Here is an 11,972-nt window from a genome sequence, read left to right as displayed (position 1 = left end):
ATCACCACCAAACCAGTATTATATGAAATGCTGAAAGGTATTCTTTAAGAAGAGGAAGAAGAAAAAGGTAAAGATAAAAATTATGAACAACAAATACACATCTATCAACAAGTGAATCTAAAAATCAAGTGAAGACACACCACCCTTCACTCACACACCACCCTTCACTCACACACCACCCTTCGCACTCACACCACCCTTCACTCACACACCACCCTTTGCACAAACACCACCCTTCACTTAAAAAAACTAAACTAAACTAAACTAAAATAAATACAAAAAAAAAAAATAAAAATCAAGTGAATAAAAAATCTGATAAAAAAAGAAAAGAAAAGAAAAATGTGCATCCCTCTCTCTCCCCCATGGATTCTGTTAGCCAGAGTGTGACAGCTTGTTTAATTCTCACAAGGACTCTATAAGCAGGTACCATTTAAAAAAAAATATTTTATTGATTTTTTACAGAGAGGAAGGGAGAGAGATAGAGAGTTAGAAACATCGATCAGCTGCCTCCTGCACATCTCCTACTGGGGATGTGCCCACAACCCAGGTACATGCCCTTGACCGGAATCGAACCTGGGACCTTTCAGTCTGCAGGCCGACGCTCAGTGGATACACTGAGCCAAACCGGTTTCGGCAGCAGGTACCATTTGTATCTCCACTTTACAGATGGGAAAGTAAAGTGCAGAAGGTGAAGTAACTAGCCCAAATTCACACTGCTATACTGAGCTGGAACTTGAACGCAGCCCAGCTCCAGAGGCTAGGAGCATAACTGTCCCATAGTAATTCTGTGAATGCTGAGAATAATCTATGAGCCACTGTCCATTAATTAAAAACACCTTTTAAAAAGGAATCAACCTGAAAGTAAACACAAAAGAGTGGCTTCTTTCGTGGGAAGCTATTTTGCTTCTTGGTTTTGAGGCGAGTCATCACCTGCTTTTTCTCGTCTTCTTAGCTGAGTGGGCACTGCAGGTGGCAGGAGACAGAGGGTCAACCTTGAGCGTCAGCACTGCTCCATAACCAAACAGCCTCTCCCACCGCCAACTCCCACCTGCTTTTTCTCCTTTTGAAAAATCCACAGACTCACAGAACCCCTCTCTGTCATTCTCTCTGCCTCTGAAACACAATCTCTAACTTCAGCCAGGGCTTCCCAAGCCCCCGGGAACAGTGGTCATTGGCTCAGCACCACGCTGATCCTTCCCTTTACGGAGGGAGGGTGGACCCAAGATGAGAGGCTGAAATGGAGGGAGGACTGACAGAGAGGATTATGTGGTTTTGCCCCTTAAAAAGCCCAACCACCAATGTTCTTCAAGTACGGGGCCCTGTGGATGGCCTCCGCATCCATCCACTCTTCTCCCTGTGTCTCGGGGGGTCTAAGCTGGCGCAGCTCCATTGGTGAGGTCTGACTGAGTTAAATCAATCCGCGTAAGCCTCCTCCTCCCCTTACCCTCGCTGCTACAGTGATTGATACAGGGGTGGGCCGTTGACCTACAGTGGCTCAGTTAGAGTAAAACCCATAAACCTTGTTTCACATTTGGGAAAGGAAATTCTCTTCTTGCGTTGGTCAAAGCAGCATGTATATAGATGTGAGGCCCGAGGCTGTACAGCCATTTCCCACCAGAGAGAACCAACCTGCAGACAAGGCCAACACATGAAGAGGACAGTGCTGCCTGAGGCAGAGAAATGAACGGAGCCCCAACCACGCCATGCCCGGAGTCACGGTGCCCAATACATTCCCTTAATGACTTCAGATAGTTTGAGTTGGGTGAGCTTTCTGTTCTTTTAGCCAAAGCATCCTAACTGATAACCACCATTTAGACTTAACTTTAAACAGTAGTAACATCCTCTTGTCTATACTCTTCCTAGGCCAGTCAAAGCAAATGTTTATATAGTTCAGAGTTATAAATCTGCCCCCTATTTTCAGGTCTCAGCACAGGAGTCACCTCTTCTGGTTGACACACTTGTTTGTTCATTTGCTCAGCAAAGACAGACACTGCATCTCCTACGCGCCAGTTCCTATTCCGGGTGCTGAGGTTTCCAGCATGAATAAAACATGATTCCTGTCCTTGAGGAGTCCGATGGAGGAGTCATGTACATAAACCTGCTTCCCAGCTGGAAGACAGGGAGTGAGAGCTTTGACTGGAGTGAGTCCCAGGAGCTACTGCAACACAAAGGACAGGCATCTAAGTGAGACCCACGGAGATAAGGGGTCGGAAAAGATTCTGGGGGAGATGATGTTCAGCCGAGTTCTGAAAGCAATGCCTGGACAGGCGGTTCTCACCTGGGGAAGGGGTTTGCCCCCGGGGACCTTTGGTAAGGTCTGAACATATTTTTGGTTGTCACAATGGGGAGGTGCTACAGACATCTAGTGGGTAGAAGACACAGATGCTGCTAAACATCCTATAATGCACAGAACAGCCCTCCAGACAAAGAATCATCCAGCCCCAATGTCCATAGTGGCGAGGTTGAGAAACCTTGTCTGCATGGAGCAGATTGGAAGGAATGTTCTGAGCACGTGCAAAGAAACACATACACAGACGGGACTCTACACGACGAATCTGGGAAGGGCATGTGGGGCTGGAGCCAAGAGGTGGTGAGCTTCAGTAGACGGGCAGGCCAGGGCCAGCCAGAGCAGGTGAGTCCCGAGCCACAAGCTTAGAGTTTGAGTCTATTCCCCGAAGCTGTGGGAGCTACTGAAGGATGTTATACGAGGGTGTATGGTTTTGAATTCCTCTGGCAGTTATTTGACGGCTTCAACAGGTGAGTACTGGGGACTGGAAGCGGCGGAGGCTGTGGGACAGACAGGCTCGAACCTTCAGAAGGACTCCCTGCTCCCACCCCAGGTCACTGCCACAGCAGAGTGTGTATGTATGTGTGTGTGTGTGTGTGTGTGTGTGTGTGTGTGTGTGTGTGTGTGTGTGTGTGTGTGTGTGTACCTGTCTGTCCATAAAAGCACCTTGGACAAGCACTAGAGTTAATCCATCTTTCTCTTCTCCATGGAGCCTCCCACAGGTAGTACATGTGGGGCTTAGATGCTAATGCCAGCAGAGAGGTAAATATTATCATGTATAGTACAACCTTTGAAAATCCTTAAATGGGCCACACAGTACACATACAAGGCTCAGGGATACAACCTTATAAAAAATATGCAAAAAAATAATCTGTAACGTACAATATAAACAGAATATATGCAAAAGTTTTTGTTGTGTTTTTTTTTGCAATATTTAAATTACCCTTTTCCTTTGTCTTTCAGGGCCTATGCTGTTGAATTTTCCTATGTTCATTGCAGATATGATGCAATGATTCCACTGCACTCAATACATGTTTGCTGGAGGAAATGAAAGGGAGAGCGGTTCCCGAGGGGTGTTCTCATTTGCCTGCTGGCCTCTGGCTCCTGCAGGGGTTTGGAGGCCACATGTGGGCCAAGGAGAACCAGGGTTGGGGGACTAGCGCAGAGAGGACACTGCTGTGCTGCTCAAGACCGTAGAGCGCACTCGCCCAGCTCCGGGCACACTGCCAGCTGCTCCGCTATCGACTGGGAATTGACCTTGTTACTCAGGACAACTCTGCAGGGCCATGCGAGCTCCAGAGCTCCCCGCGGGGCAGCTGAGACCTTGTAGTATCTGTGCATGGCCCAGCTTTCAACTCTGCCCAATCCTGCTTCCTTCCCTTCCCCTACAGGTAGTCATACCAAGAGCACGCTGGGGACCCTGGCCTGTAATAAGCGGCTACACTGGTCAAGGGGCGGGAGGGTTGGGGGGGAGGTCAGTAAAGAGTAGGAGCAGGTGGCATCCAGATCCTAGGAATCAGAGAATGAGCAGGCAGATGGCACTGTGCGCTCATGACAGAAGGAAGCTGCTTGTCTCCTGCCCAGTGGGAAACTGTCCGCATTGGGGGAGGTCCTGGGCCTACAGGGAAGGCCTGGCTCTGAGTGAGGCCAGTGGGCCATCCTGAAACCTGGCCTGCTCCCTCCTAAACCTGCCTCCTGCTCCTCCCCCTACTTGCCAAGGGGCCTCCATCTTTGCGGGCAGCCACCAGGCAGGTGAGATACTGCCTATGCCCAAAGGCCCCCTTCACTACCAAACACACCAAAGGGCCCCCTTCACCACCAAACACCTCCACATCAGGCTCAATGACGAACCCTGATTTCCGATGATCATGCATTTCCTTTGGATTAAAAGCCTCTGTTAAAAAATACAATGTACTATAAATTAACTTAAGATAACAGATGAAGCCAGGGCTATTAATAGCTGAACCAGCTGGCAGAGGTAGGATAAAGAAATTGAAGGCTGAGATGGGAGACACGTGTAACACGGTTCTAGGTGGGATGATGAGGGGGTGTCGTCACGGTGGGGGGAGTGGGGTCAACACAAGAGCACCTAGTTCTTAGGGCAGCAGCAGGTTGAGGCGAAGGACAAAGCCTTCAAATTCAACCATTTGCCTCTCAATGAAACTAGAAGTTGAATGTACCTGTACCGGGAACACCATGAGCTGCCAGGGCATTCCTGTGCTTTGCCCTGGCCTCCGACCGTCATGCCGAAGCGGTAAGATGCTGGGGGAGGGTGGGAGTGGGCGAGCAGGAGAGAGTCCTGTTAATAATAGGATTTACAAATGTATCTAGAAGGCCCCAGATTTGCTATAGGCTATTGCAGGAGGGGGTGGGCGGGGGAGGAACTTTCCAGATCATATTTCATCCCCCTGCAAATGGAACCCATCAAAACAACTGTTCCGATTCCTTGGCCTCCTTCCACCTGCTCACCTGGATCAAAGGGGAACCGGCTGCATTGTCAGCCCAGAGAGGCCAGCAAGACAAACACCCCATCACACACGGCACAATGCACCCGGCCTTCGGCAGGCGGCTGGGGCCTGAGGGCTGAGCGATGCTCCCATCTCCCCCTTTGCTTTCCTCCACCGATTCCCCCAACTGCTTCCCAATACTGCCTCATCTCCCTTTCACGTGGTGCGTGCTGGGGACAGTAGACGGGCATTTGGAACCTCTCTGCAGCGTGCACTCCTGTAGTGGCTTCATGTTTTCTGCAGCTGAACCTTCTCTGGTGTAGCACCCCTTTTTGTGTAGATTAACATCAACTTTTCAGATGGAAAAGCAGCTGGTGTTCCCGAACATTTCAAACCATCTCCCTGAAAGAACGCCTCTGGGATGAGAAGCAATGACTGGTTGCCGTGGCAGAGCCTTCGATCTCCCTTCTGAGGTGCATCGATGCACCCATCATCCTTCTTAATGGTCTCAACCCACTGCCCACATTTTAGGGTCTGGGCCCGCCATTCTGCCTCGAATGCTCTCTGAGTGCCTGCAGGGCGTGGGACCTTGGACAAGGTGCCCAGAGAGACCTAAGGGCAGGAGCTTGCAAAGGCGTCTCGTCTGGGACGTCAGCGTTCATGTGCGAAGCTGTAAGTCAGACAATCCATTTGGTCTCCTTCACAGCCAAGGCACATAGCTGACCCCATTCCTGTCATAGATTTTTAAACTCCAAACACAGATCCGGGTTGGTTTTTATTTCTGGGAAACGATCGAATTAATTACTTGCCCTTTGGAAGCAAAGTCTGATTCATCAGCCACAGGCAGAGGTTATTAATTCGGCCGACGGGGGAAAAATCACTTGGGTTTTTATTCTGCCCCAGAATTCACATTTGGGCCATTTTCTTTTCCTCACGGCTTCATTGTTTTCTATGACTTTCATTTGGAAAAGAACATTTAAAAAATATTTTTGAGATATAGATTTCTTTTTTGCTTTTAAATATTAGGCTGACATGATCGCTTGTACCCACTTTATGCACTGGGAGGAATTCGTGTCAATGCCACAATTTAATTTGATGATGCGATCTGGCCATCGAGGAGTGATCAGTCTTGGACATCTTTCTAAAATCATGCATTCTTCTAAAGGGGGTGCTTCCTCCTAGAAAATTATTACCCAAATGAGCCACAGGTACTGCCAGGAGTGTGTTACATCCCTTAGTTGTTAGCTTGAGTAGGAGGTTCAGAATTCTTGCAAAACACACTGATTCCCAAAGCCCTTGGAGCTAAGAGGCTCTCCTGTGCAGGCCCGAAGAGGAGCCTGTGGAAAAACCTGCAACAGTCCAGGCCTCCATCAGTCCTGGCGCTAAGATTTGCCTGTGGAGCATGTATTTGTTTGTTTGTTTGTTTGTTTTTACACGCAGGCTTTTCGGCTGGGACTCTAAAGTAGTCAACTTTGGGAAAATACACAATTGAATCAATCTCCCAGGGCTTTTGTTTCTGCCATGTCAAGGAGCAGGTCCCCCTGGTGTTTCCCAATCTGGCAGAAAGGACTGGAAATCCTGGCCCAGCTTCAAGTTCCCCAGTCCCAGCAGAAAGACTGACATGCTTCCAACTGAATGACCTGCTCACTGCTGGGCTAATGGATTCCTTTGCCAGGAATGCCTTGACATTTTTGGAAAATCAAGAGTTCAGAGAATGAATGCATTGTTTAAAACGATGACTCTTCTCTTTTTCTACTTTATCTGCTGGTCCGTTTTTTGCTTGTGTGAATATCCATGCAAGAATTCTTGGGAGACCTGACATTAAGCCTCTTCGAGAGATTCAGAAATACAGAATATCTATTATGTTCTATATTTAGGTGAGGACAGATGTTTAGTAGGGTGGGTGTAGATAGAAGTCATAGTGCATGGTGATTTGGAGGTGGCAGACAAATTATGTGGCTGCTCTGTGCCTTGGTTTTCCCATCTGGACAATGGGCATAATGAGAGTACCTAACTGACTATTGACTTTTCAAATTCAATTAGACAACACACATGGAAAGACTGAAATAGGGCCTAATCTACAGGGTGCAGTCAGTAAATGATAGCTACTTTTCATATGATTAGAATAAAAAACACAGGAGGAGATATAAGAAGCAATTTCATTCTCACAGTCAACAGGAGTGAGTTCTATATTCTTAAAAATCGTTCCCTAGATGATCATTTTCTCTTAAGGAAATGTATTTGCTTATTATTTCTGAGATCATATGCACACTGCAAAGAAATGTATATTTTTTAAAAATCTATTAGTGCCTTCCTAATGTAATCTATGATTGGGATATTTATACATGTTTGTGAGGGGTGAGCAACCTCCTTTTAAAAATCATCTCTCTCCTTCCAGGTAATTTACTAACAAGACATTCCAAAAGCGAGTACTCACTCTTGGCACAGTGGTTAAAAAAATCTGCAATGTTCTCTTTTCAAAATACGGAAACCTTTGGCCTATTTCCTCAAATAGTAAAATTTATGTGCCTCGAATCTCACAAGAAACCTATAAATACTAAACCTGAGATAACTTAAGAATCCTGTCATACCTCAGAGAAGCCCTAGGGCCTAGCAGAAGAAAAAGCTCCCCCAGCTACAAGCAGCCAGGAAGAACATGCACTGTCGGTAGGGAGAGATGAACAGGAAAAGTCCAATGCCCAATATTCAACCACAGGCTGATTATTCAATCGATGACTGAGTTTAGTACAAGAAATACTTTTATGAGGAGAAAAATTAATATTGAATACTTTAATCTGGAGGGGAAAAATGATTTGCCCAAAGCATCTAGAATTTTATAAAATGAAACTATCAAACTGTCTTATATTAAAAAAGGAAAAAGAAATATGAGAGAAGGATATCACCACCAACACAAACATTAAGTTTAAATATAAGGGAGGTAATTAGAAATTCAAATTAGGTAGGCTATCTCTGATTTTAATTGGACCATTAAAGAACTCCATTTTTAGCTACTGTAGAAAACAATGACCAATCCTGAGGGGGGGGGGGGGGGAGGGAATATTCTTGCCATTAAATTAGTATGGTATGTTTAAGAAATCAAGTGTCATTTTCAAATGACAACCTCACAAATTATGACAAAGCTTTATCCAGACATATTTCAATCATAGCTCTATTACAGAAAACTTTTTATTTGTAATAAGAGAAACATTTTAGAAGAATGGGAAAGAAACACTTTTCATAAGACCTAAGAATATATTCGAGACCATTTGACATTCCAGGGCTGGGTGAAGCTTACTGAATATCTCAGCAGGGTATCGTTCATGTGAGCGCAACTCAACAGGTGCAGTGACATGCGAAAGGATGCACAATGTGACAGGAGGCACCAAATCATAACTGATCGTCTGGGGAAGTTTGATGGGATTAGCAGAATTTTTGCAGTTTGGAGATATCACTGCACATCACATGTACTTCATCACATGAAATCACCCAATCTCTCTGTTGACACCTCACTGTGTCCATGGCAAACTGAGAAGTTATGCAACCAACAAATCCAACTCCTCAGCCTTGCTATGGATGAAAAGCAGCCTGTCCTCAAATGAGTCCTAACCCATGGCCATGGTTCATACTAAGTTTCTAAGAACAGAGGGGGAAAGAACAGAATTTAGAATCTCTGAGTTTAAGGCCAATACTGAACTATTTCTAAATGACTGCATTTGGAAATCGAGACCCTTGTACCAATCATTCCTACTCTGGCCATTCCAAATAGTCTTACTTCGCAAATAGGTAATAAGAAATAATAAAACAGAAAAGATCTTACTGCATTTTTAAATTCCACAGCTATACACTAAACTGAAACATATGGGATACTCTATCCCTTTTGCATTCAGGGAAAGAAAAGCTTGGCCCAACAGAGACTTACATCATATCCGCTGTTACGAATTCCACGCCGGGGTCGCTCCCGTGTCACCAGAAGGTCCATCTCCGTTTCCCCCGGACTTGGGCTATTCAGAGACTGCCGGCTTCGGTAGACAGAGTTCTTCGTCTGTTGCCTGTAGAAAATCCAACAACTGTTATGATGCAGCAAATGCCCTGACAGATGGAATTCTCCACTGATCCAAAATACAGGCAACCAATGAAGGGTTTGGTTGGATTCGCCTCACAAATCTCAGAATTGACGGCATTCGCTCCCCAGTCACCAGGGGCCATAGAAATAGTGGAATAAAGATTTTTTTTTCCCAGATGCTGTAACCATTTGGCTGAATTGTAAATGCTTTTTCATCTGGTAACTACAATCAATTGCAACACTGCAACCTCATCTAAAATCCTGCTGATGGCTAGGCCAATGGCTTTCCCTTGACCCTTGAAAAGAGCTAACACTGGAAGAACAAACTTGCTTCTGTTGACTGTTGACTCAGCAGCCTCCTGTTCTTATTCATCTTTCCGATTCTGCAGGCAGGGCTCCATGATGTGTTAATAAACCCGGAGGCTAATGGGATGCTTAATACTACCACTTGGATAGACTTTCTTTTCTACCTTCACCACAGTGGTTTCCCCTCTGGCCTAAGGAGTTATAAACTAGAGGCAATTTGGGGCTCCTCTATCCATTGGTCCATCCGTCCATCATACCTAATATTTACTGAGTGCCTACTATGTTCCAGTCACCATGAAAGATGCTGAAGGTCCACAGTGAGCAAGACAGAGCTTACATTCTAATGAGAGAGACAGATAAACCACATGATAATTTCAGAGTGATAAGTGCTCTCTAAATAGTGTAAGCCCCCTGCGTAAGAAAAACAAGGAGATGAGAAGCACAAAAAAACCGTTGTGGGGATGTAAAGTACTGCATAGGGAATACAGTCAATGATGTTGTAATAACTACGTATGGTAGCAGCTGGGTGCTGGAAATATCAGGGGGAACACTTATACAGCATATGATTGTCTAACCACTATGCTGTCTACCTGAAACCAACACAAAATAATATCGAATAAACTGTAATTGAAAAAATTTTTGATATAGGAAAAATGGCGACCAGCAGGAAGGTAGGGAGGGAGAGAGTGTGAGAGTGCAAGGAAGTGATAGAGGAGTGTGTGTGTGTGTGTGTGTGTGTGTGTACCCGGGTTCGATTCCGGTCAAGGGCATGTGCCTGGGTTGCGGGCACGTCCCCAGTGGGAGATGTGCGGGAGGCAGCTGATCGATGTCTCTCTCCCATCGATGTTTCTGTCTATCTCTCTCCCTTCCTCTCTGTAAAAAATCAATAAAATATATTAAAAAAATAAATAAACACTGCCTTTATAATTATTCAGTGTACTAGTATGTATACATTTTGGGAGGGGTCACCCTATATATGTAATATTCATATGTGTGTGTTTAATCAACCATAAAGTATAGTATTGTCGTCAATAAAAGCCTTATATTAATGTTCAGAAAAACAACAAGGGGATATGACCGAGGGTGATGATGATGGGGGACAACTTTAGGTAGGATGGCCAGGGAAGGCCTCCCAGGAGAGCTGACAGTTCAGCCGAGACCTACAGGCAGCCACATGCCTACCTGGGCACCAAGCACGTCAGTCCCAGGGAGCAGCACGGTCAGAGGCTCCCCTTGGTTCCCCCTTGGAAACGCCGACATTTGCCACCACTGTCCTGTTTCCGCTTGTCATGAGAGGAACTTTTTGAGGAAGAGGAAAACAACAGCAACGAAGGAGGGTTGTGGCTTTGCTTTGCTTTTTCCACAGGAAGTAACACAAGTGGGGAGTGAGGCCCAGTGGGGACAGGGGACTTTCACGTGATCCTTTGAATGACAAAATCACCAACTTCCTTCTCATCCAACAAGAAGTTTCCCTCTGTTAATAACTTGCATTTCAGAGCATCTATCTTGAGCGAACTCCCCAAATACCACCTATTTTATGTCTTGATTCTAACATTCTATCTACTCACGGGTTGAAGGTAAAACAGTTGCTTTATTTGTTCTCAGTGGCTCTGTGGGAAACCAGAAATCTGGCAGGTATACACACCTTTTCAGGATCACACACCCAGCATGTCACAGCATGGCAGTCACACCCTGTTAGTCTAGAACAGACATTAGGACTCCCAAAGCAAAACACTACCCTTGCAATTAGCCCAGGGAATGACACAGACACCAACAGACCTACTCCCTCACCACGAGGGCTTACACCTATGTAGAGAGCACCTGTGATCTCTGCTTGCCTGGTACCCATAAGCTGTTCTCGGTGGCATTCGCTTGCTCCAGGGGTTGGCATGAGAATCAGGTTGTACAATCACAGCATCGCACCCCCGTGGCCACACTGATTGGTCAGAGGGAGTTGGTCCAAGGACACTGAATCCCAGGGCTTTTGCTAGAGCAACCAGGAAACAGGCATTCTCTCGGCATTGAGGTTTCTAAGAAGATAGACTACAAGCCTAGAGGTGCTGCTGCCGCTAAGAGGTAAGAGCCTGCCTGAAAAGGAGCCAGCAAAGAGTGAAGAGAGAGCAAGATAAATATGGGAGACATGGCATGATCCCTTGGATCTAGCCACACCGGAAGCCTTGACCTTTCAATTATGTTCAGTAATAAATTCCCTTTTACTTAACCTGTTTGTGCTGGATTTCCATCGCTTGCAACCAAAAGAATCCTGACTAATGTAAGAGTTTAAACCCAACCATAATGAAATGTGCCCTAGACTTGTCTGCAATGAGGGGCTTTCTTTAGGAATGGAGCACAACTTTGTAAAACAGAATCCGTCCTGAGTGAGTCACACTTTGAGACCCCACAGAGCTCTCTTCCTTGACCTAATTATAGACTTTTTTAAAAAAGTAGATTTCACAGCTGCCCTGAGATTGCCAATTAGCCCATTTAGAAAAGATTTACTAAGACGGGTGGTTGGGGATAAAACCCTAGGATTAGGAAAGTAGGTTATTTTGGAAGCATTAGAAATACAAAGTGAGATTGTGGAAGCCCCTTCAGGAACCACGGATGTGGGTGAGAGCTTAGACGCTGAGTGCACGCCAGCCGCCTTTACGATACAAGCTTCTAGGCTACTGGTGAGTATGGACCACAACTGACCAGACTCTCAGTGTGCAAGGTGTGCAAGAAACTACTTAGAAATACTTAGGCTCTTAGGTAGAGAGGTTACTTATTTTAACCAAATAGAGTTCCAAAAGGTGTGTTAATTTCTTGTTGTTATTTTGCTATATTCTTTAAAAGGCAATAAATTTGGATACTTGCGAACTTGAGAAGT

General features: G+C 45.6%; 1 protein-coding gene across 2 annotated transcripts in view; it reads right to left on the bottom strand.

Annotated features, from left to right (window-relative positions):
- Window positions 1–11,972, bottom strand: part of KIAA1549L (KIAA1549-like ortholog) — a 175,523-nt gene that overhangs the window by 26,851 nt on the left and 136,700 nt on the right. For both annotated transcript variants that reach the window (XM_014538162.1, XM_014538163.1), the window contains exon 17: window positions 8,654–8,783. In XM_014538162.1, the coding sequence (XP_014393648.1) occupies window positions 8,654–8,783 (130 nt within the window). The remainder of the gene's footprint in view (window positions 1–8,653; window positions 8,784–11,972) is intronic.

The sequence above is a fragment of the Myotis brandtii genome, unplaced genomic scaffold, assembly GCF_000412655.1.
Source record: "Myotis brandtii unplaced genomic scaffold, ASM41265v1 scaffold187, whole genome shotgun sequence".
NCBI classification, from domain to species: domain Eukaryota; kingdom Metazoa; phylum Chordata; class Mammalia; order Chiroptera; family Vespertilionidae; genus Myotis; species Myotis brandtii.
This window is presented reverse-complemented; position numbering and strand designations above follow the sequence as displayed.